Source organism: Leptonotus elevatus, chromosome 21 (genome assembly GCF_054856555.1).
Source record: "Leptonotus elevatus isolate MCC_2025b chromosome 21, RoL_Lele_1.0, whole genome shotgun sequence".
Lineage (NCBI taxonomy): Eukaryota > Metazoa > Chordata > Actinopteri > Syngnathiformes > Syngnathidae > Leptonotus > Leptonotus elevatus.
Genome location: NC_141259.1, coordinates 15,867,170 through 15,888,680, shown reverse-complemented (window position 1 = coordinate 15,888,680; position 21,511 = coordinate 15,867,170). Strand labels below are relative to the sequence as shown.

Here is a 21,511-nt window from a genome sequence, read left to right as displayed (position 1 = left end):
ATCCTGAAGGACGAAGACTCGTCCCGATGCCCCTGGCCCATGTTGGTGGGGGCGGGGCTTAATGATGAAGGTGTACTGCACTTTATTTTGGAGCCGCGTCATGCAGACAATCCCAAGTAAGAGAACAGGCGAGATTTGTTGGCTCCTCACGAATCCGCCGATGTCTGCCTGCACGCATTTCGCGACATGGGTGCCGGCTGGGTTGGACGGCGCCGGGCTTGTTTTCCAGGCAAGCGGCAGGATTGCTTTGCCGCCGCTTGCCGGGCATCATGTGGAGAAAAACAAAAGATGAAGGCATTCGGAAACACTCTTAATCCTTTGAAGCGGGAGGCGGCGGTCCTCTCGGATCGGGAGCAAGTTCTGTCTTCTTATATGAGACGTTTTCCGTTTGTGGCACATTTCAACTAAGCCACCACTTAGTGAGTGCAAACAAAAGTAAACGGGGAATTCTTTTTCCAAACGCCTGTCAGGAATATTTTGTGTCAGTCACGCGTGCTTATTGGCTTTGCGCTTTTTCTTTTCTTTCCTTCGTGCGCATCGTGGCTCCTTTTTGTCGACGTGGTTTGATACGCTGAAAGTGAAGAAGAATTCTGACCGCTGACTGTGTCACAAACATCAAAACAACATAAGTCCTTTTGAGCGAAAAGCATCCGCGTGCGTTGATCACGTTTATCCCACCGTGCAGCTCGGCGGCGCGTGCCAAATTGATTCCGGGCAAGGAAATGGAGTCCGGGCCCGGCTGAAGGCAGGACGAGAGATTGAAAGGTCGCCGTCCGCGTCTACTGAGGCAGGCCGCTAGGAAAATCAAAGCGGGAGCTCATCTCTTAATCTCGGACGCGGCTGCGTGGGTGTGCTTCACATGGACACTGTTTGTTTGTACAAGAATAAACATTGACTAGACACTTCATTAGGTACGCTATCCAAAATCATTTTTCATATCATATGTCTCGATTGAAATTCCAGCCCCGCATTGTATCCCTGGTGTGTACACTTTGGCCACCAGGGGGCAGTTGTGTTTGGATACCCGCAGTCCGCAATCACAGCTGTGATTGGTCAATTGCTGGTCACATGACATACGGACGCCATGTTGTTACCCTGCTGAAAACAAGTTGGCCAAACGCTCTATCGACAACTCTGGATATCTATATATATATATATATAAGCGGTTATATGCTAATGCTATGCATTAGCCTGTCTATGCCTTTTGCATTGTGTGTTAGCATTTAGCTCGTGGACTTCTATTCTTTATTTATGTCATTCTTATAGTTTTCTGTTTACTTTGAAGTAAACTTCAAGTGGAAGGGCATGAATTTTAGTTGTAGTTTTTTGTTGTTAGTTTTGGTTAACTAAAATATTAAAAATTGAAATGCAATTTCTATATTTTATGATCCGTCCATTTACTTTTGTGATGAAATCCCAACGTCAGCTCGAATGCAGATATTCATTTATTTTCATTCTTCTGTAACCATGGCAACTAAACAAGTTTCTACACACACAACTTGTTGTTATTTTGGGGGTATTTGAGATGGAACAACTTTCAAATATCAATTATGCACATTTATGACAACAATGTTGTTTGCTCCAAAACAATTTGCTGAGTTGTTTTTAAGCTGGAGGGATGTTACTTATTTTTCCTTTGCTGTGAAAATGTAGAAAAGACAAATTCCACAACAGCAAAATATGTTGCTGAATTGACCAACTTTTAATTTTAGCAAAGTTTCTTGTCTTGAAATGTTTTTAACAGGGTGGTGTTCCTAATGAAATGTCCCCGCAGAGTGCGCTGTTGCCCGCATCGTCCTCAACAGCCTTCTGATGAGAGTGAGGCAGAAGTGTCCTTGAGACAAAGGTCGTGCGGCGTTGACCTCTGGGCTTGTTGTGGAGAGTGGCGGGATGCCGACCAGGACGACCGCGAGGCCATTTGGCATCTTTAGCGTCTCAAGAGTTGATCATGTGAGCGCTAAATGACACGAGGAGGGAAAATAGTCACAGAAATAGTCACTAAGTGTGCTCAATAGCTTCTCATGCTGTGGGTGCACGTTTTAGTTTTTGTCAGCGTGTGTGCGCGTGTATGTTGTTATCAGGCCTCAAGGCCGCCCTCCAACAAAAAGCCCCCTCCGCACCCCTGTGGCCCGCTCGCCTCCAACCGACAGGTCGCCATGGAAACGCCACTCTGAAGGTGAAGTGTCGAGATGGCAACAATTTACCTAACGGCGCTAATTTCAAGTTACTCAGCAGGAGGCACTGCAAGATACATTTGAGGGAACAATCAGACTGTGAAAATCCGCGTGAAAACACTCCTGACGCCCGAATATGTGGATTGCGTGGCGCTTACAATTCAATTGTGTTTTTTATTTACTGCTGGAAAAAAATACTCACAATAATTTAATAGATAACCGGAAAGGTTAAAGCACTCGCAAAAACTGACTGTAAGATGCTCACTTGGTGCCAAGGAACTATGTTGAAAAGAGTTTCATTTAGACAAAAGTAGTGCTTTTGTTGCCATCTTGTGGAACCTTGGTACCAAGGAACTCAGTTGTAATGAGTTGTGGAGTTTCATTTTGACAAAAGTTGTGCTTTGCCACCATCTTGTCATATTTTTAAGTGTGACCTTTTTTCTTTTCTTTTTGTCAATGATACAGTTTTTTGCTAACACTGTAATGTGTCCTTGATCTTTTATCTGTGCCAATGATGCCTTTAAATTTTTCTCTGTTTTCTTTCTGCGAAATATTTTCCTCGTCTGACTAAATGCTGGTAACACTGGATTCATCCACGCGTCCGTGAGAGCTTATTGATATGGACAAATAGTAATCATTAATTTTTTTTATTACTTTTTTTTTTTTTTACCAGCCCCTGAATTGCTGCTTGCCCCTTGTTGTTGTTGGGCGTGATGGCTGCCGTTGCCATGGAAACGGCATCTTCCTGCTCGTGCACCAGAGGCAGCAGAGTGAGTCCCAAACAAATGCAGCCCCGAGAGGCAAGAACTCCAAGCGGGAGGCGAGTCGTGACGGCCGCTTGAGTTGTGTGACGGCGACTGAATGCGCAAACGCGGCCACACGCGCGCGCGCACACGCGTCTGCCCGGCCAACCACATCTGCTTTTCAAACGGGATCCCCGTCGTCAGTCACGCTCAGACGACGCGGGCCGGGCCGGCGAGTCAGTCGATCGCAGCGGTTGTTTGGCGGGGAGTCAAATGAGTGTGGAGGTGCGACGCGTCTTCTTCTCGCCTGCATGCCAAACGCGATCGCCTGAATACAGAAGGAAGCGGCACAAGCACACTATGGCCGACGACAGCCAATCTCCCGATGATTACATTCTCGCAGGCTAATTACAGGAATGTAGCGCAACTTTTTTTGTGTGTGCATGGCATGAATGCTGATTTCATCCCCACTCCCCCTCACGAGGGAGTTTTCATGCTGCAGTGTGCATTGTAATGCTGATGAGAGTCCAGGAAGGAAGGCTTTGCCATTACATGGCTCTCTACTCCCTCCTACTGGGCAAAGCAGGAGGTGATGCCTTGATATTTTCATTTAGCAATATATATATATATATATATATTTTTTTTTTTACAGAAGCCCGTTCCCACCAGTATACATATTGTATATAAACTTTAAAAAGAAAAAAAATTCTTACATGGAGTGCCAAGGTTCCGGTTGGAAGGGGGCGAAACAAACATTTGTAAATTCAACTTTCAATTCCCTATTGAGGGCGACATGAACTTCATGTAACTGTTTCAAACGTGGGCTTTGTGCATGAAGGTGCTCTTTGTTTGTTAGACAAAAAACACACAAGTAAAAAAGACGAAACAAAATTCCCAATAGCCACTTAACAGCACTTAACAAAAAATACAAATGTATTTGCACTGCCAATTATATACAACGCGCATTGTCAACTGAGGGGTAAAAAAAAGAAAAGAAAAACCTCATTCCATGTCTTGTTCACATTGTGCTGTAAACAGTAGGAGGAAGTTGAAGAACGAAACAAACCTACTTTGACAAAAGAAGGCGTACAAAGCACAATTAAAGCGAAACGTCCTACGGCCACCAGAAAAGATGTGTAATTGTCTATAGATGCCACAAGATGGCGGTGGCACAGCACTTTTCCCCCCTTCCACTTCAGATGGGCGTGGCATCTAAAAGCTTGAAGCCTTTTGGGGAGGAAGTGTTCACTCTGCCAATAATGTACATTTCAGAGTCTACCTTTTTTTTTTAATTACTTGTATTGAAGTACAGGAGTTGAATCAGTACATTTATGTTTTTTACACACATATCTGCACTTTTGCAAACTGCACTGACAAATGTGAAACTTTTGGGTTTACACCTGAGGATTCATATGAATATTCCGTTTTGCAGAAATATTTTTAATGTGAAAGGACCACACACACTTGGTTAAACATTCTAAAAAATCTTTATGATAATGTGCAAAGCAGTTAGTGCTAAGTAGGCAAATAAAAACGGTTTGAATAAGATTACGGTAATATTAATGTGAGGTAATATTGGTTTTCCCCCTCGCTCTTGGTGACCTTGCAGGGGGGGGAGTTGGGCAAAGCAATATTCATCATGCAGGCCTCCCTCCTCCATTACACACATAGTGTGAATGTATACAGCGTGGCTACGTCTTGATGCTGTAGATTATTGTCCGAGATTGTAGAGGACAATTTCACCTTCACGTCTTAATGCTATTTGTGCAACACTTAATGTGAGATCTGTCAAATAAATATGCTACTGTGAAATACTGTATCTACAATTTGTGATACTCTACCAGTCACATTTTCTATGGGAATTTTCTAGTTAAATCTATTTAAGAATAAAATAACTCCAGAGTAGGATAAACGTAGAAACGTGTACTGAATTCAAATTTTGATTGGTGAACATTAAAGATTCGTTATTATTCCAGTGGATGGGCGGGGTTTTGTGAACCAATGAACTCTCGCTTGTTAGCTGTCCCTTCTCGTGATTGGAAGCCTGAGCTGCCAATCACGCGTCGCCTGCTAAGTGGCTCCTGCTGGTCAGTTTGTTGTCGAAGTAACCTCGGAAAGCAAGTGGAAGTTTGTATATTCCAACTGTCCTCCTCTTTCTCGAAATCCTCGCGTGACACACACGCCTTGCTGGCTGCTACTTGCACTTGGGTATTTTTGAAGGGAAAATGTGTTTCGTTTTTTCCCCCTTTCCGTGGCGAACTGCCGGGAAGCTAACTCCTGTTAGCATTGGGCTAGCAGCAGTATGTCAACCACAAGAAGATGATCTGTCCTCATCATCCTTCTCCTCCAGTCCGGCGATTTTGCTCCACGAGTCTCTACGTTGGCACACCGACCTCACCGTGTCCGGTGTGTGGCCATCCGGCCGAGGACGACCCAGGTGGGACGGCTGTGGTTCGAGCACAAGTTAGTCGCCAGTTGGCAAAGTGCTGATAAGGGCGCAGGCAGGGTCAGGCTTGCTAAAGAGGCGGCTAGGCTAGGCTAGGCTAAGCTAGGCTAACGTCAGCCTTGTGTAAACGGCTGTGTCCGACAAATCGGTCCCCCAAATCTCCTCTTGGCGTTTATTTCTCATTCCCTGCATGTCCGTTTCATGTAATCGACGTCAAACTGTTATATGGTATATTTATTATATTATTATTATGCTAACTTGATCGAAGTGCTGTTTGTTAACCCGAGCACAATGTTTTGTTTTTTAAATTCCTGAAACATTGTGATATATATATATTTAAATAAAGACAACGTCGACATGTCCCCCCCCAACCACCTCACCTCTGTAGGTCGTCCAAGATGCTTCACACATGGGACGATGGGACAAGTGTGACTTCTCCCCCAAATGGGTGATGCTTCTCCTGGTAGACTCTCACATCCGGATACTTCTGGAATGTCCACCAGCAAGCCCAGGTTAATAGCGATTCCATATTTTTCATCACACAGAGTTAAACTTTACATGTTTGTGGCACACACATTTCAGGCTTGTGTTTTTTTTTTTCTATAGACATACAAATTGATTTGGTGTTTTAAAAAAACGACATACAATGTACATTTGAGTTGCAATAATTTGATTTGTATGGATTGATTACAGGGTAGGTTTCCGTCACGTAGACAAGCGGGATACTTGGGTCATTGAGACTCATGACTTGACTTAACTGTAAATTAGTTTGTGAAGGTCACATGACCAAACCCACAAAACATGTGGGCCATGATTGGTCTGAGCACCTGTGATGTCATTTTTAGTCATCAAATTAATTGTAGGTAAAATATTAACTTAACTAAATGATTCAAGTATCCCTTTAAAATGGACTCAAATGAGCATTGCATACACATTTTAAATATTAAACCTTTTCGTGTATTTATTGTAAAATACCTTGCTTATTACTTAATTTACATATTTTATGTACATTTTACACATACATTTACAATTATGTTTTATGCATTTTTAAATTTAAGTTACCTCTCAAAATAACCACTTATTTTAATTAAAAAAAAAACCTATTTGACATCCATTTTTTTAACATGTCTTAAATGGTTAATCATACAATCAAAATTAGATAATTTTATTAAAATAAAGTATTTTAAATCAGCTATTTGTATTGATTAAAATTTGAATCCTTGATTAAAAGTGCCCACGGTCCGGTATGAAACACAATAAGTTTGGCTGAGAATTGTTCTGTGCGTGGCCCTCATCGTCATCTTCATCACGGCCGGTTCCCCCTCCTCTCCTCCCCGAACCCCGCGGTCGGCTGTGCGGAGCGCGCACGCGTGCCAAGCTGCGTGGGAATGGCTGTTGGAGCGATGGAGGGGGTTGGGCCGCGCGCGGCGAGCCCAGCGCTACATGACTTCCTAATGTCCGCCATGTTGGCCATGGCGCATTGAACCGGGGAGGGAGAGCGGAGCGCCAGAGGAAACTACACCGACACGGAGCCACCGAGACGCGGGCCCGCCCGGCTCTGCTCGCGCCGTTACGCACCCGAGCCGAGCCCCGATCGACCCGCTCGCTCCACCGCGCCGTCCCGGATCCATCCATGAGAACGAGAGGCGCGATCTCTCGCACATAGACTACATTTATGCTGCATCTGTTAATAGATCTGTAAACACAATAATGAGCAAATTGTCGTTTCGGGCGCGGGCGCTGGATGCTAGTAAGCCCTTGCCCGTCTTCCGCTGCGAGGATTTACCGGACCTGCACGAATATGCTTCGATCAACCGGGCAGTGCCGCAGATGCCGACCGGGATGGAAAAGGAGGAGGAATCGGTATGTTGTCCTTTTTTTCTTTCTTTTTTTTTACGGCCCGGCGGAGTCTCGCCGGGCGTGTTCGGTGCTGTTTTTTCCCCCCACCTGGCGGCAACAACCCAGCCGCTACGCTGCCTGCGCAGGCTCGTTCAAAATGGCTACCGCGTCTGCGCTTGCCGAGCGCACGACGACGGATTCTCGGCCAAATCGCCGCGTAGCTTCTCCGCTCCACCGCGGGCGGCGTCGCGGGGATTTTTGTCGCTGACACGCCGCCGGGCCGCCGTGTCGCGAGCGCTCGTTCCGCCACAAAATGCGGGGGAGCGCACAAAGAAGTCACGTGACGTGTATCTGCTCCACCATTTTGTTGACTTTACCCGGGCGGGCGGGCGGGTTCGTTTGCTAGGCCGCCGTGTACTTTCCGCGTACGAAGGCCAGGGGGAGACGCTGAGCCTCTCGCCGGCTTTTGACAGCCGTCCTCCGCGTACTTGACAGCTCCCGAGGCGGCCATGTGGCTCGGCCTTGCCGGTGCCGGCTAAGGAGAGAATTTAATGCAGGCCTCGTTTTTACATCTGCCTTTTCAATCAGTGCACGTGGACGACTGTCGCGCCTGCTAACTGTCTAACACTGGAGCGAACTCGAATGGACCTGGATATTGCTTTAGCCACTTTTGTTCTCAATTAAGTTGATTTAAATTTGATTTTTTTTTTTTTTACATTTTCCCATATTAACATGACTTATTTCCTTAAAGTTAGAAGTTTATCTTCCAAATTGTGCTTTTTCACAGGTTATATCTTATGTACCGGTTGTTTGGAAAGTCACTAGTGCACTCAATTAATTTTGTCTTTTCTTAAAACACACTGTATGGTTTGCGAGACTGCTGAGTTAGTTCTGATAGTTTGTATAAAACATGCTTCCTAGTGAGATATGACGAATGAATATTACATCTGTAGTTGGTCAAAGTGTTACACGCCACGTTTATAAATAATCAACTCTGCTCTTTTTCAAAAATATATTTGCGAGTGCATGTGATATTTTTTGCACTCCTACATATTTATTAATTCCAATTAGCTCTAGTGTTTTAGAATTCTTTTTTTTCTCCACCACTTTTTGCCGGAAAAGTTGAAATGCAGTCACTGCGGTCGCATTTGAGGCCTGTTTTTCCTCCACGTTGCTGCGCTGGCACGCTCGGTCCCGCAGCTCATCAGCGGGAGAGCCCATCTGTGATGCTGAGCGGCAGACACGAGCGTCAGGAAAACGCAGACGAGCCCGCCAAGTCAGCAGAAATCCGGCCCCCCCCCCCCCTGTCGCGCCCCCCCCCCCCAGCGGCATTACATAACCGAGTGACAAAAGAGATAAAGAGGACCGTTTTACTACAGGCGGCGTGCGTGGCTTAGCTCCGTGACCTACATCCTCCGCGGGGGTCAGTGGAACGCGGGAGCGGACGTGACTGACCGCATTTTGGCCGGTGAACATAAAGTGACCTCAGTAACGCACCTGTTGCAATTAACTCTGGAGCACGCGGGTGTTTTCATATCTACTGTACGTTCGTCAGAGAATGAATTTGGTCAGTAAGTTTGCATTTGTTGTCAATGGGGAGGAATGTTCTGGTGGTTCAATGCAGACTTGACGCTCGCTCGGCGCAATCCTAAACCTTTTTGCTGAAAACACCTGCTGGAGGCCACGCTTTGGTTGCTTTGGCAACACCTTGTTTCTCTTTTTTGAAAGCGTTTTCTTTTGCTTTGGAACGTTTAATTGGAAGAACGTGCAGTGCCGTGAATTCTTCTTTCTTTCTTTTTTTTCCTTCTCTGTTGGACTATTCAGCTCCGCGGCCATGACAGAAAATGAAGCGAGTGAACTAATTTTTATTTTTTATTATTATTTTTTTTTTGCACGCTCTGCTTTTGTGTCCTCTGGTGGCGGGTTTATGATTATTGGATTTGATCAAACAGACGTTTGTCATGATTTGTTTGTTATTGAGATTCTGGAGCTGTTTGAAGTGGCTGGGGAGAGGGAAATCTGGGCTTCCCTGCTAAAGCTGCTGCCCCCGCGACCCGACCCCGGATAAGCGGTCGATGATGGATGGATGGATGGATGAGATTCTGGCGCTTTCTTTGTCCTTTTGGTTTATTTGAGTGTGGTGAAAGTAAGCACAAGATGACCTTGGTTGTTAAAAAAAATGATTGCCTTCTTGCCCAAAAAAAAAAAGTAGTGCCCAAGAGGCAGAACACAACGTGGCTTCATTGGTGTGTTTCTAATGTATGAGAGAATCCAAAGCATCAGGCGGGATTAGGCCGCTTCTGACTATGTGATGATCTTGAGGAAAAGTATGTCAGTTCGTCTGCACTGATGACAAATTCCCCAAAAATAAAAGCGCAAATGACCGCTGGAAATATTTTTGTGGTTTTCAGGCCGTGACTTTGTGAAAGCGCGCAACGGGTAAGCTCCGCATTAGGAGGGATGCCGCGTGGCTGCTTTCCCTTTCACGAAGTTCTCAGAAATGCCGTCACGTGATATTTTTCTGTCGTTCGAAACAAACGTCCCTCTTTGATGAAGCCAATAGTTGATCAAATCATGGCCGTGCAGCTTCTCGGAGGGAAGCGCACGTTTCTGACGCGTTTTTGACACATTTTTGCCCGCTGCCAAGCGTTGACCCCATTTGCCGAAACTGGCCAAGAAAATGTGTCAATGTTGTCACGTGTGGAAACGAGTGGGAGTTGTGTCCAAATCGTTGTGAGAACAAGTCGTGAGTGCTTCAGCCATCTGTTGCATCCTGCTTCAAGTAGCCGCAAGGACAGGAGAAGCTTGCGTTGAACGCGTTCTAATAAGTGCACGTTGTTGTTGTTGTTGTTGTTTTGTTTTGTTTGTCACCATCGCTGTCTGCTCGTAGACATCAATTTGGTTCACGTGACACGCTTAAAAGTTTCTGCTTTCCGCTGCGTTCTGTCGATGGAGCGGCTTGTCAGTGTTTTATGGAATTTATTCTGCAAGAATTTGCATAATGCCCTCTGCCTGTCCATTCGAAGGCACTTAAGTTGTTTTTGTGAGTTATTTACCGAGATCAATTCCAAGCGAGATGAAACCATTAAATCAGTTCACTGAAACTTCCTCCTGCACCAAAACAAGCAAACTGCCGTTTTGTTTGTTTTGGTGCCGAGTCTATTCGTTTTTTTGAAGCGCAATGTAATTGTGTCTTTGATCCCTTTTTTGAGACGTTTGTCATCCGGGGTTGGATGGCTTTTTTCTCCCGACCCGAAATGTGTGATGTGACGATTGCAGCGTGTTGCCGGCGCGCGTTTAACGGCCTGCGTTTGCGGTCACCTGACAGGAGCACCATCTCCAGCGGGCCATCTCGGCGCAGCAGGTCTACGGCGAGAAGCGGGACAACATGGTCATCCCCGTGCCCGAGGCCGAACGCAACATCACGCACTACGAGTCGCTCTACCCCGGGGAGTTCAAAATGCCAAAGCAGCTTATTCACATACAGCGTGAGTCACCCTTGTCGTCATCGCTTGCATGTGTGCTGCTGCTGCTGCTGTTTTGCGCCCACCATCAACAAATTCTGCAACGCTAAATCGTTTTTTTTCTCCTCCATGCTGTGAATCTTTTTTTTTTTTCTTCTTTTTTTACTGGAGTGAAAGAAAACCAATGGTTTTAAGTGTGTGGATCACTTAAAATGAGTGCTTTCACTAGCCATTATTTTTAGAATCAGTTACGCTATCGATTATTCAATCGACTAATCGGATTCATTTGAATTACAAAAGCATTTTTTTTTTCCTGATTACTGTTTTTTAACCAGTGGTTGGTGTTTATTTTGTATTTCGTATCTGTATAAGTGATTAAAAAAAGGGGGGGGGATTGATGTTGTACTATGTTACCGATTCGGCCATTGTACTCAAAAGTAAAAATGGATTTTTGCAAATGTCTTCTCTTGATTAAACACAGTAGATAATCAATCAGTCTTCTTTCATGAAGGACTGCAGAAATAAGTGAACAATTACTGTTTATATGCTGAAATCAGAGGCTTTGGACAATTTTAGAAATGTCTCCAAACGATTACTCGATTTATTGAAATAGTTGTCGACTAATTTGATAATCAATTACTTGTCGACTAATTGATTGATTAAAATTGTCTTTATTTTTGCCATTGACCATCTCTCTCTCTCTCTCTCTCTTTCTCTCGTCCCGCCGCCGCAGCTTTCGGTTTGGATACGGAACAGCCGGACTACGACCTCGATTCAGGGGACGAGACTTTTGTGAATAAGCTAAAGAAGAAAATGGAGATCACTGCACTTCAGTTTGAAGAGATGATAGACCGCCTGGAGAAAGGCAGCGGACAGCAGGTAACGGAAAGGCTGTAACGGAAAGGCTGCGCGTGCTTCCTCTCTTCATTCATGTCAAAACATCTCCAAATGTTGCTGCTGTTGTTTTTTTTAATAATCACATTTCTTCATTTTGTCCGCATGCAATCTTGTGTTTTCGTGCGTCCCAACACGCCTTTGACGGGGCTTCTTCTTGCATGTCCTGATGTCCTGTTCCCGTGTCGCTGTTTGTTTTGCAGTTTGTCAGCCTCCAAGAGGCCAAGCTGCTGCTGAAGGAGGACGACGAGCTGATTAAGGAAGTGTTTGACTACTGGAGCCGCAAGAGGAAGCTGTGCAAGTTGGGCACCTTCGTCTCCAACATCAAGCAGGAAAAGAGGGACGGCTCCAGCACCAGCGACCCTTACGTGGCCTTTCGCAGACGGACCGAGAAGATGCAGACCCGCAAGGTCGGCCGCAAACACGTCGGACCGGTTCGGCGCAAAAAGTGGCGTCGAGTGGACGCGGGCGCCAACGTTGCTATTTTGCCCTCTTCAGAACCGTAAGAATGACGAGGCGTCGTACGAGAAGATGCTGAAGCTGCGCCGGGACTTGAGCCGCGCCGTCACCATCCTGGAGATGATCAAGAGGCGGGAGAAGAGCAAGCGGGAAATGCTGCATCTCACGCTGGAGATTGTCGAGAAGCGGTAAGACGGCGCCGCGCTCGCTGCTGCTGCTTGTCGACGCGTTGGCCCGTCATGTTGCAAAGGCCAGTGACGTCTCTCCGGCTTTTTTTTTTTTTTTTTTTTTTCTCCTAACCTCGGCGCGCTGACTCGCCCCTCGTCTCCCAAAGCGGAGCCTTTGTTATCCATCCCAACGTGACGCCCAATTGGAATGAATTTCCTGTGAAACGACTCGTCGGCGCAATTTGTCTCCGTCAAGTGCTTTTGATCTGTGGTGACATTTTCAATTTCCGCTTGTGGCTGCGCATGGTCGCCGCTCGCCGGCGTTGGCAACTCTCCCCCGCGCCTCTTCTGCGCTTGGCGCCGCCGTGTTATGCTGATGTTCGTTAGCGGGGGCCCAGGTGCATGCGCGCCGTCACAAAGTCTTTTTGGAGAGCCGACGCTCTCCGCTGAATTGCTCCATTCAAAAGCCACTTTTTGTTTGCAGCAAATTCCAATTAGTGTATTTTGGACTTGAGTGTGTCTGCAAAAGGCTGATAGAATAGTTTGACTTTTTCTTTTATTTTCTTCCCCCTCCTATTGCAAAACAATATGCAAGAGAAATAATTATCCAAGCACATTGAAATAATGAAAACAATTTTGCCTTAAATATCTGTGACTGGAAATTCACGCATACACTTTCAAGTGTGTGTGTTTTTTTCTGAGTCATCTGCAACGTTTATTTGGAAGTGGACCCGTGGTCGGAATGAATGTCTTGACCTGTCCAAGCAGAAAGGTGATGCCGGACTTTGGCAGCGAGGTGATGGCGGAGGCGCTGGCCCAGCAGGCTCTGGTCAAGCCCGTCTACACCATCCCCGTTATTCCCAGTGCCAACCAATACCGACACCAGGACCACTTGGACATGAAGGACTACAAGAAGGTAAAAAAGGACGCTGTCGGAGTGGCTGCCGTTGGTGCGTGGCTCGACGCCGGCCCGTTCATTTGCAGTTTGTCATTTTTTTTTGTGTGTGGACCCGAAATATTTGATCTACAATTCGCCTCATTACACAGCTTTATTGTTGCTCGTGTGTCGTCCGTCGTCATTAGGACTTAATTAGCTCTGGTGACCAACAGCCCGTCGACCCCCCCTTTTAGCTTTTGTTTCCCAGATGCATTTGTTCCTCCCCTCGGTAGTCGTTGATTGGCTTCTTTGCTGCCATTTTGCATAATCCTTGCCTGAATGTGATCAGTCAGTCGGGGTGGGGGGTGCGGGTGGGGGGGAAATTTGGGGTGAGCAGGGGCGGGGGACGGGACCGCCATCTGGCCCGGTGACGACAGCATCTGGCACGTGTTTCCCATCTGCATATCAATGCGTCACTACAAAGAGGGACGTCTTCATCGTGTTGTGCGGGAAAGATAAACATTCACCCCCCCCCCCTTTTTTTTTTCTCTCTCTCTCTCTTTCTCCCCTCCAGCAGGAGAAGACGGAGGTTGTGCGAACCAAAAGGAAATATGAAAAGAAGCCCAAGCTCCCCCCTCGGTCAGCGCCTCATCACGTGGGACCTTCGATCTTCAATGTCAAGGACCTCAACCAGTACGACTTTCCCAGCTCTGACGACGAACGCTTCTCGCAGGTAAACAAAAGCGGCGCTGCCTTCCTTCGTCTGTCTGAGGTGAACTCAAAAAAGTCTGCAGACGTTGCTGGACTTTTTTTTTCAGTGGTCCTAAAAAATGTTGGTCTTCACGTCTCAAGACAAAAAAAAGGACGTTTACAAAAACATTGTCGCCAAACTTTCCAAAATGTCCGTTCTATTTGCTGAAGATGAAAAATGGCCGTCAGTGTTTGCAAAACCGGGTTTACAGAAGATTTAATTGAGTTGACAGAAAATCCATCGTTGGTTGTGAAAATGTTTGCTCATCCATTTTGCAAAGATCGAATGTTGCGTTCATGAAGAAATGTGCTCGTCACTTGAACGTTGCATTTTTCTCAAGATCGCAATTGCACAAGCAATAAATTGATCTGTAATCTTAAATTAGTCAATATCAGATTTATTTAGCATCAATGTTGCATTTCTCTTTCCATTTCAACTTGATGAATTGTTCAAGTTACTTTTGTTGCAAATGCTCAACAAACGCAAAAAGCCGATGATTGACTTTGTTCACCAAAATGTGGCCAACGTTGGCCGAGGAATTGAAAATCGTCCTCAGCCTTTACAAAACATTTCTTTTCGCTTATTGTCTTTACGAGCTCCAGAAATTTCTGTTTGGTTTGTTGAATCTTCTGACTCGTCTTAAATGTTTACAAAAATGTGCGCTGGGTTTGCAGGGAACTGGAAAATCGTCTTTTGTTTTACATGGAAGAAAAACGATTCCAGTCGCGTTGCGTCTGTCAAAAAATCAACATTGCGCCTGCTGGGCGTCTTTTTTGTTTGTTTTTGTTTTTCTCCACTGCAGATTCATTCAGGTTCTTCCGAGGCAGAAGAGGAGAACGACCCAGATGGCTGCTACGCGTTCAGGAGGAAGGCGGGCTGTCATTACTACGCCGTGAGTGCTTCCTTTTTTGCTCGCTCGGCTGCGCTTCTATTTTTAGCGCGCTCCCATGAGTCAGCAGCGCTCGCACCAGGAGGGCCTGATATCGTTTGTTGTTGTGTTTTTGCAGTCGAGCGCCGGCCAGAGCGGCGGCTGGCCGTGGGTGAGCCCGCTGGAGGGCGGCCTGGGTCACCCGCGCTTCCGTTACTGTCTAACCTCCCTGAACACGCCGCGGCGCTGCGTCGGTCTGGCTCGACGCCGCGTGGGCCGAGGGGGCAGGTGAGCGCAGGAACGCACGTTAACCGATCAACGAACGTGACCGCAGCTTAGCCAATAGTTTTCATGCTGCCGGAAATTGGCGGGCCGGGCCGGGCGCGGTCGGCGACAAGTTGGACCTCATTTGCGTTTCAACTCTGGTCAGGATGTTGAGGGCGGGACGTCTTAGTTGATGCTGACCGAGCAGCAGGAGGACGACGCGGCGGCGGCACGCCGGCTCTTCAGCAAGCGGCCTTTTTTGGCACACGTGAACGTCAAGCCGCTCGCTAAAATGTTGAACACGCTCCCGCTTTGGCTCACACCTGCCACGGCGGTCCAAATGGCGCTTGACAACATGGCCTCCCGTCGTTTTGTCGCACGTCACCTTGGAAGTGCGCGGACGAGCTTGACTATGTCCAAAGTGACGAAATCAAACTTTGACTTCTGTAGCCGTCAATAAGTTTTGAAAGTGGCCGCGCGTGCCGATTGTTTCCGCATATTTTTGCAAATCTTTCTCTGCTTTAATTTTTGGAGTGTGATGTTGTGTTTGGCTGATTTCAGGTTCTTGTTGGATCGGGCGCACGCCGACCTGGACGCCGTCCGTCAGCACCCGGACCCGCAGCCCGACGCGCTGGCCTCGTCACTTCCAAGTTCTCCGCTCCGCAACTCCAGTACCTCGCAAACCAATACCTCGGACCCCGCCGGCTCTTCCCGCCCTCTTTCCTCCTCCTCCCCATGCATCGCATCATCGTGTTCGCCGTCCAGCGCGACCTTGGACCTCAGCCGCATTCTTGTGAACATAAAGTCGTGCCGCTGGAGGCATTTCCGGCCACGGACGCTCTCCCAGCACGCTTTGGACGCGGGGGTCTCGTCTCTAAAAGGATTTGAGAATTTGAGTCGGGCTGTATCGGGACTAACTCGGAGCTTATCTGGAGGATCGGCGCTGCAGAACCGCACCGGCCCAGCTGCTCCTGTCAAAAGTGAGTTTGTTATGACTTCTGACGCCGCCGAGCTATCGGACCCGCTTGTTTGTGCGGACACTCGTCTCACTTTTCCAGCTGATTGATGTCATTTTGTTTTCATTGCAAGCTTTCTTAGATGGACATATTCGAGACTTGTAAACTTTAGATTTTCAGTCGTGTTATGTGACTCGTATAACGGGGCCGCTCGATATATCGAAAAAATAGCGTCATCGCGATGATGGCGCGTGCAACATGCTCATCGCAAAGACGTGCGATGAAGTCAAACTTTTGTTCGGGTACTGCATGCTTCGTTGCACGCATTGGCGTTCATCTGAGGTGGACCAATCAGATGCCACCTTAAATACGCATCGCCACTCGCCTCCCTCGATACTGCTCTCCTATTGGCTGGAGCGGACCACAGGCGTCCTGTTAGCAACTCCGCAGCCGTGGACGGAGGGAAAATAAATAGCGGACGCGGGAGAGGATGAAAGCAAGGAACTATTTGTTATACGTTTATGGTAACTTTTGTTTGCACTTCATAAATTTAGCTTTAATTACAATGTTTAATTCAGATTGCTGTACATTGTCTGCTCATATCCCACATTTAGGAGATTATTTATTTAATTAGATAATGAAAATAAAATTTCTTTACAGACATGTTAAATATCGCTATTGCGATATTCAACTTGCTTATCGCATGTTTTTCCAATATCGTATAACTCCAAACGCACGTGGCAGCTCTTGTACAATTAATGTCAGATTTTACTTTTTGGTGATCACGTGACCAATTCTGGCCAATTGAAACCCACGAAAAGTGCATTTTTCAATGTATTGAACGATACAATTTGGGTTTCAATTAGGGCTGCACAATATTTGAAAAATATGCAATATGAGGGTTGAATATTACAATAACCATATTTAACATGTACCAAAAGAAATGACTCATTTATTATCTAATAAAAAAGATGAGTTGTTCACCTGGTAAAATAAGCAGGCTCAATGTATTGTAAATCAAAAAATCATTATAATAATTTATTTTTTTCTGCATGTATATTTAAGTTGTTGCGTGTCAGTCAAGCCCCTCGACAATGTTCACCTATTGGTTGGCGATGCACATTTAACATGATCCGATTGGTCAAAGTCCGATCAAAGCATACCATTTCATATTTTGACATATTGCGCGGATGATGACATTTCTTCCATGGATTGTGTAGACTTGGGTTCGATCTTCACGAAACGCTTGGAGGAAAAATGTGTTTTCTAGCAGATGAAATTGGTTATCCGTTTTTGTAACAAGGAGCAATTGGAATTTTTTATTTCACAAAGTGCAAGTTCACAGTCCCGGCTGGAGAAAAACTGCAGACTGAGCAATATAATTCAAATAAAAAGTGGTCGTGAAAATATTAAGAAACCAATCGCAAAGCAGCTGAAAAGGTCGTCAAGTCAAAAAAGTGTTCAACTGGCTGCCCAAGCTTTTCATTTCGCCATAAACTTGACCGGCGCCGCCCTTTGCCCGCTTCAGCGTTCACGGCGGAGCAGTACCAGCAGCATCAAGAGCAGCTGGCCGTCATGCAGAAGCAGCAGCTGGAGCAGAGCCAACATCAGCAGCAACATCACAAGAAGGAGCAACCGCAGCAGCAGCAGCAGCAACAACAACAGCAGCAGCAGCAGCAGCAACAGCGACTGAAGGAGCAAAAGGAGCAGCAGCGGCAACAACTCCAACACGCCAACAACCGCCTGAGCGGGTCCGGCCCGCTCATCAGTCAGGTGGTGGCACGCCGGCAGAGAGCCGACACGGTCGCCACGCCCTTTCTCACCTCGTCACCGTCGTGCGTTCAGGTTCTGGTGTCCAAAACGTTGGACCAGGCCAGCGCCCAGTTTGCCGCCTCGGCCCTCGTCACCGCCGACCAGCTGCGGGCCTTCAAGTCCAAAGAGGAGCCGGCGCTGGCCGGCGGAGTCAACGGCGTCCTGGGAGCAGGTTTGTTGTCGTCTCGCTTTCTTTTCAGCCGATGGACGATATTTTCGCCGGCAAGTCGAGAAGACACCTTTTGACGTTCGCCGTCGGCCATTTTCAAGAAACATACGGCCGATAATGGATCCATTTAAAGAAGGGTTCGCTTTAGGGGACTCGTTATTGACATTTTCAGAGAAAGCCTGCCAACTCTTTGCACCTTCGGTTTTGGTTTTGGGGGAAAATATTGACTTTAAAAAAGACAAATAGGAAGCGATTTGCTTCAATTTTTATTGAACTTTTTGTTCGATTTTTAAAACAAAGATGTCTATTGACTAAGATATATATATATTTTAAACTACAATATTTTACAAACCCTAAAAGTTGTTCAATAAAAATATGCTTAAAAAATAAAACGATTTAAGAGCTGGAGTTTTCCACATTTCCACATTTTGATGCCAATATTTTCCCTTTTAGTGAAATATCTGTTATCGTGTCCTTGACAACTAATAATCGGTATCTGCCCTGAAAAAAAAACCCATATTGGTCTATCTCTACAATCAAGTATTGTACACATTGTGGTACCGAAATTGCTTTTGGTAGGACCCCGCTCACGTTGTAGTGTTGTGTGTATGGCTTAGAAGGCGGGGCCTGGCCTGGTGAGTGACGTGGGTGTCAGTAAATGACTTTGCTTACTTGACCTTATGTGCTTGTTGTTGTTTTTGTTGAATGAAGTGTTTGAAAGCGGCCCGACGTGGCGACCCTTGACCACGAGCGGGGGATTTACGTTCCGTTGTAGCTGCCGATGATCGGAGGCATGCTTTTGTATCATGATTTCTTTTTTTCTTTTTTCTTTTTCCTTCCCAGGGCACATGCTGATTATTAGTAGTTTTGGAGGCCGATAACCGAAATTCGGAAGTAAATACGTGTTTGCAGTAAGACGGCAAATGCCGAATAATGCAAAGTCCAACATGTCACTTGAAGCCCGTTTGTGAACTTGCGCTTCAGCATGTTGATTCCTCGCAAATGTGTTTGTCGTCAGGCGTGTTGAAAGGTTTGCATCTGTCCAGCCCGGCGGCCACGGCGCTTCGCCACACGCCGCCCGCTTTCCTGCAGCCCTCGCCCCATCCGGCCGCCGCCAACGCCGTCCCCGTCTCGCTGGCGGCCGCCCCGGGCAGCCACGCCGCGCTGGGCCTGCTGGGATGCGGCGGGGCCGGCGCCGCCCCCGCCGCCACTCAGGTCCTCATCGGGAGCAACGTCTGTCTGAGCGTGCCGTCGAACCGCCACCTGCCCCGCGCCCTGGCCGGCGTGCCGCCCGCTGCCTTAAAACTGTCTGCCGCTAGCAACCTGCAGAAGCCCAAAGTCTCTGCCACGCCGGCCATCGACATCAACTCCAGGTAAGGACGCCGACGGTGCAAATGAAACGGTTTTTTTTCTCGCGATGCGTCGCACTTTCGTTGTCATGGCTACTGCTATTTATGTTTTAATTTCTTCTTCTCGTGTGTTTCGGCCCCTGGCAAATCCTTGCGGCGCTTTAGGCGGCCATCACTCTTTCTTTCTTTGACTGTTGTTTGCTTGTCAAAATGTGACGAAAAATGTCACATACTTGATTGAGGTTTTTCCAAACCTGATGAACTCGCTTTTGAAAATCATTGAAGTTATTTTAATTTTGGAGACGTGTTGTAAAGTAAGTCGTTGATGAATCTTGAATAGCTTCCCTAAGAATCGAGCCGAATCGGGGTCGTTTAGAATCCCGAGCCAAATCGTAGCCCGCCTTCACATTTACTCGCTAACAAAAGATCTCTGGAGTCCAACGGAATTCGCTCCCTCAATGGAACGGCGGACGTCGCATCCGATTGCATATCATTATCGATGATAATCTTTTCTATGTGTTTATTCACGAGTTGGATGTGAAATGTGTTTTGCGTGTTGTGGGCAGGGAGAAGCGCGAGGAGGACAAATCGTCGCTGAACAGCATCGTGGACAACACGGTGGCCATGGAAGTGACGTAATGGCGGCCGGCGTTTGCTTTTCAGCCGCTGTGCATCGTAGCATCGGTGGGGACGGAAAAGGATGACGAGCCGATCGGCGCCCTTTTGCGAAAGCTCTTTTTTTTCCTTGACTTGTTTTTGTTCGCGCTGCGAGACGTGCGTGCGTCGTGCGTGCGTGCGTGCGTGCGTGCGTGCGTGTACAGTAAGGACTTGTTTGTACATAGCACTTGAAAACACGTCCAAGCGTTTGTGATGTTTTGCACTTGAGAGCGAAAAAGAGGGTGTCAAAAGTGGTGCGTGCGTGCGTGTGTGTTTGTGCGCATGTGCGTGCGTGAGTTGTATAGAGACGTTTTATCACGTGCATGGTGCGAGATGCTGCTTTTGATCTATTTATTGTGCCGTGTTTACACTTTTTTTTTTTCCTTCTGATTTGTACACTGTACTTTATTTTGCTTCCTGTGCTCTTGTACGTGTTTGCCGGCCGCGGACTCGCGAGTGTCTTTTCTTACGTGGTCAACGTCGGAAGGAAAAAAAAGTGACGGCGGCGCGTATTCAAACAGGGATGAAGTCTCTTCCCAGAAGCCTTTGCTGCTTCGTTTTAAAGCACTATTTTTGTGATTTTGTTTTTCTTTGTTTTGTTTGTTTCCGTCGATGGCTTTTTTTTTTTTTTTTAACAATGACGATGCTGCTTTTTGTATTTTGGGTTGAAAGGGGATCGAACGTCCTTCATTATTTCATGCAACAAGCCCCACTTTTGATTTATTTGATTTTTCTTAATCCCACCAACTTTTTTGTATTCAGAGTTATTTTTGTATTTTGTGTTCTTGTGGTAAACTCGATTGTAAGCTTTTAAATGTCATATCATGGTTTGATTCGTTCAATGCTTCGATGACGATAAGGGAGGCGAGATGACGCGTTTCATCATTCCAGTTGTTGAGGAGAGAAGCAAAATAAGGGGAAGGAAGAGCCCCCCCTTTTTTGTTTCTTTTTCTTTTTTGCTTTCTTTTCGAAACAAACACAAAAAAAAGCATCTCTCCAGATGGCTTTGCGGCCAACAAAACCACAAGTATTTTTGGGTGCCTTCCTTTGGGGAATTTTATGTCCTCTCTTCTGTGAAGAGTCCAGCACAAAGGCAGCATTACTTAGTAGTGCTCGTGCGCTTTGTGGGGGGGTTGGGGGGGGGGGGGGTCTTCAACGCTGGCTCTGCTGGCAAAGTGTGTCCTTGAGGTTTACTTGTTCCGCCTGGAGGCTGAAAAGATGTTAAAAAAAAAATGTGACGGAACTCTCACTAAAATAAGACAATAAAGCCCAGGGCATTAAATGTGACCAACAAAGACTTGACTCTCATTTTTTTTGTGTGTATTTAGTTTTGTTAGTAACTTCATTTTGAGCGTTTCTAATCTGGAGCATCCAGAAATGATCACGTATGATTGAACTTTTCGTCATTGTCTGAAATGAGCGATTCCGTGTGACCTTTCGCTCCAGAAATGCTGCGTCCCGCTAAAGATTGGGAAATGTTCCGGCAGGGTTTTTGGTTGCTAGGCAACAAGAGAGGCTTGACGGGGGCGGCCACAAGTGCTCCACTGTTTCCTCATTGCCACACCTGCTGCCTCGACCGCACCACTAATTATTGAAGACGGTCCGAGTGTGATGACAAAGAA

At 46.6% G+C, this 21,511-nt stretch overlaps 1 protein-coding gene and 1 long non-coding RNA gene across 6 annotated transcripts; one reads left to right on the top strand and one right to left on the bottom strand.

Annotated features, from left to right (window-relative positions):
- Positions 1-1,475: 1,475 nt before the first annotated feature.
- On the bottom strand, positions 1,476-7,557 carry LOC147156150 (uncharacterized). Its single transcript, XR_015092008.1, has 3 exons — positions 7,155-7,557; positions 5,744-5,850; positions 1,476-1,957 (listed from the first exon to the last, which is right to left on the bottom strand). It is a non-coding gene; the product is annotated as an uncharacterized LOC147156150 (long non-coding RNA).
- LOC147156149 (enhancer of polycomb homolog 1-like) lies at positions 4,975-21,184 on the top strand. Of its 5 annotated transcripts, none has more exons than XM_086065809.1 (16): positions 4,975-5,354; positions 5,752-5,875; positions 7,115-7,226; positions 10,531-10,690; positions 11,400-11,545; positions 11,764-11,970; positions 12,059-12,207; positions 12,955-13,102; positions 13,641-13,796; positions 14,617-14,706; positions 14,822-14,970; positions 15,508-15,926; positions 17,431-17,675; positions 17,748-17,886; positions 18,902-19,256; positions 19,799-21,184. In XM_086065809.1, the coding sequence occupies exons 2-16, from the start codon at positions 5,808-5,810 to the stop codon at positions 19,869-19,871; spliced, it is 2,616 nt and encodes an 871-aa protein (XP_085921935.1). In that variant the 5' UTR covers positions 4,975-5,354; positions 5,752-5,807; the 3' UTR covers positions 19,872-21,184. The 5 variants fall into 5 exon arrangements, with proteins under 5 accessions (XP_085921935.1, XP_085921934.1, XP_085921938.1 ...); XM_086065808.1 differs by having other exon boundaries at positions 13,638-13,796; XM_086065812.1 differs by lacking the exon at positions 7,115-7,226 and having other exon boundaries at positions 13,638-13,796.
- The last annotated feature ends 327 nt before the right edge of the window (positions 21,185-21,511 follow it).

Excerpts from the sequence above, each read along its gene's own strand:
- LOC147156149 (XM_086065808.1), top strand. The coding sequence starts at position 5,808 with ATGGGTGATGCTTCTCCTGGTAGACTCTCACATCCGGATACTTCTGGA. Across the intron at positions 13,103-13,637 it reads ACATGAAGGACTACAAGAAG|CAGGAGAAGACGGAGGTTGT; the intron begins GTAAAAAAGGAC and ends TCTCCCCTCCAG. Across the intron at positions 19,257-19,798 it reads GCCATCGACATCAACTCCAG|GGAGAAGCGCGAGGAGGACA; the intron begins GTAAGGACGCCG and ends TGTTGTGGGCAG.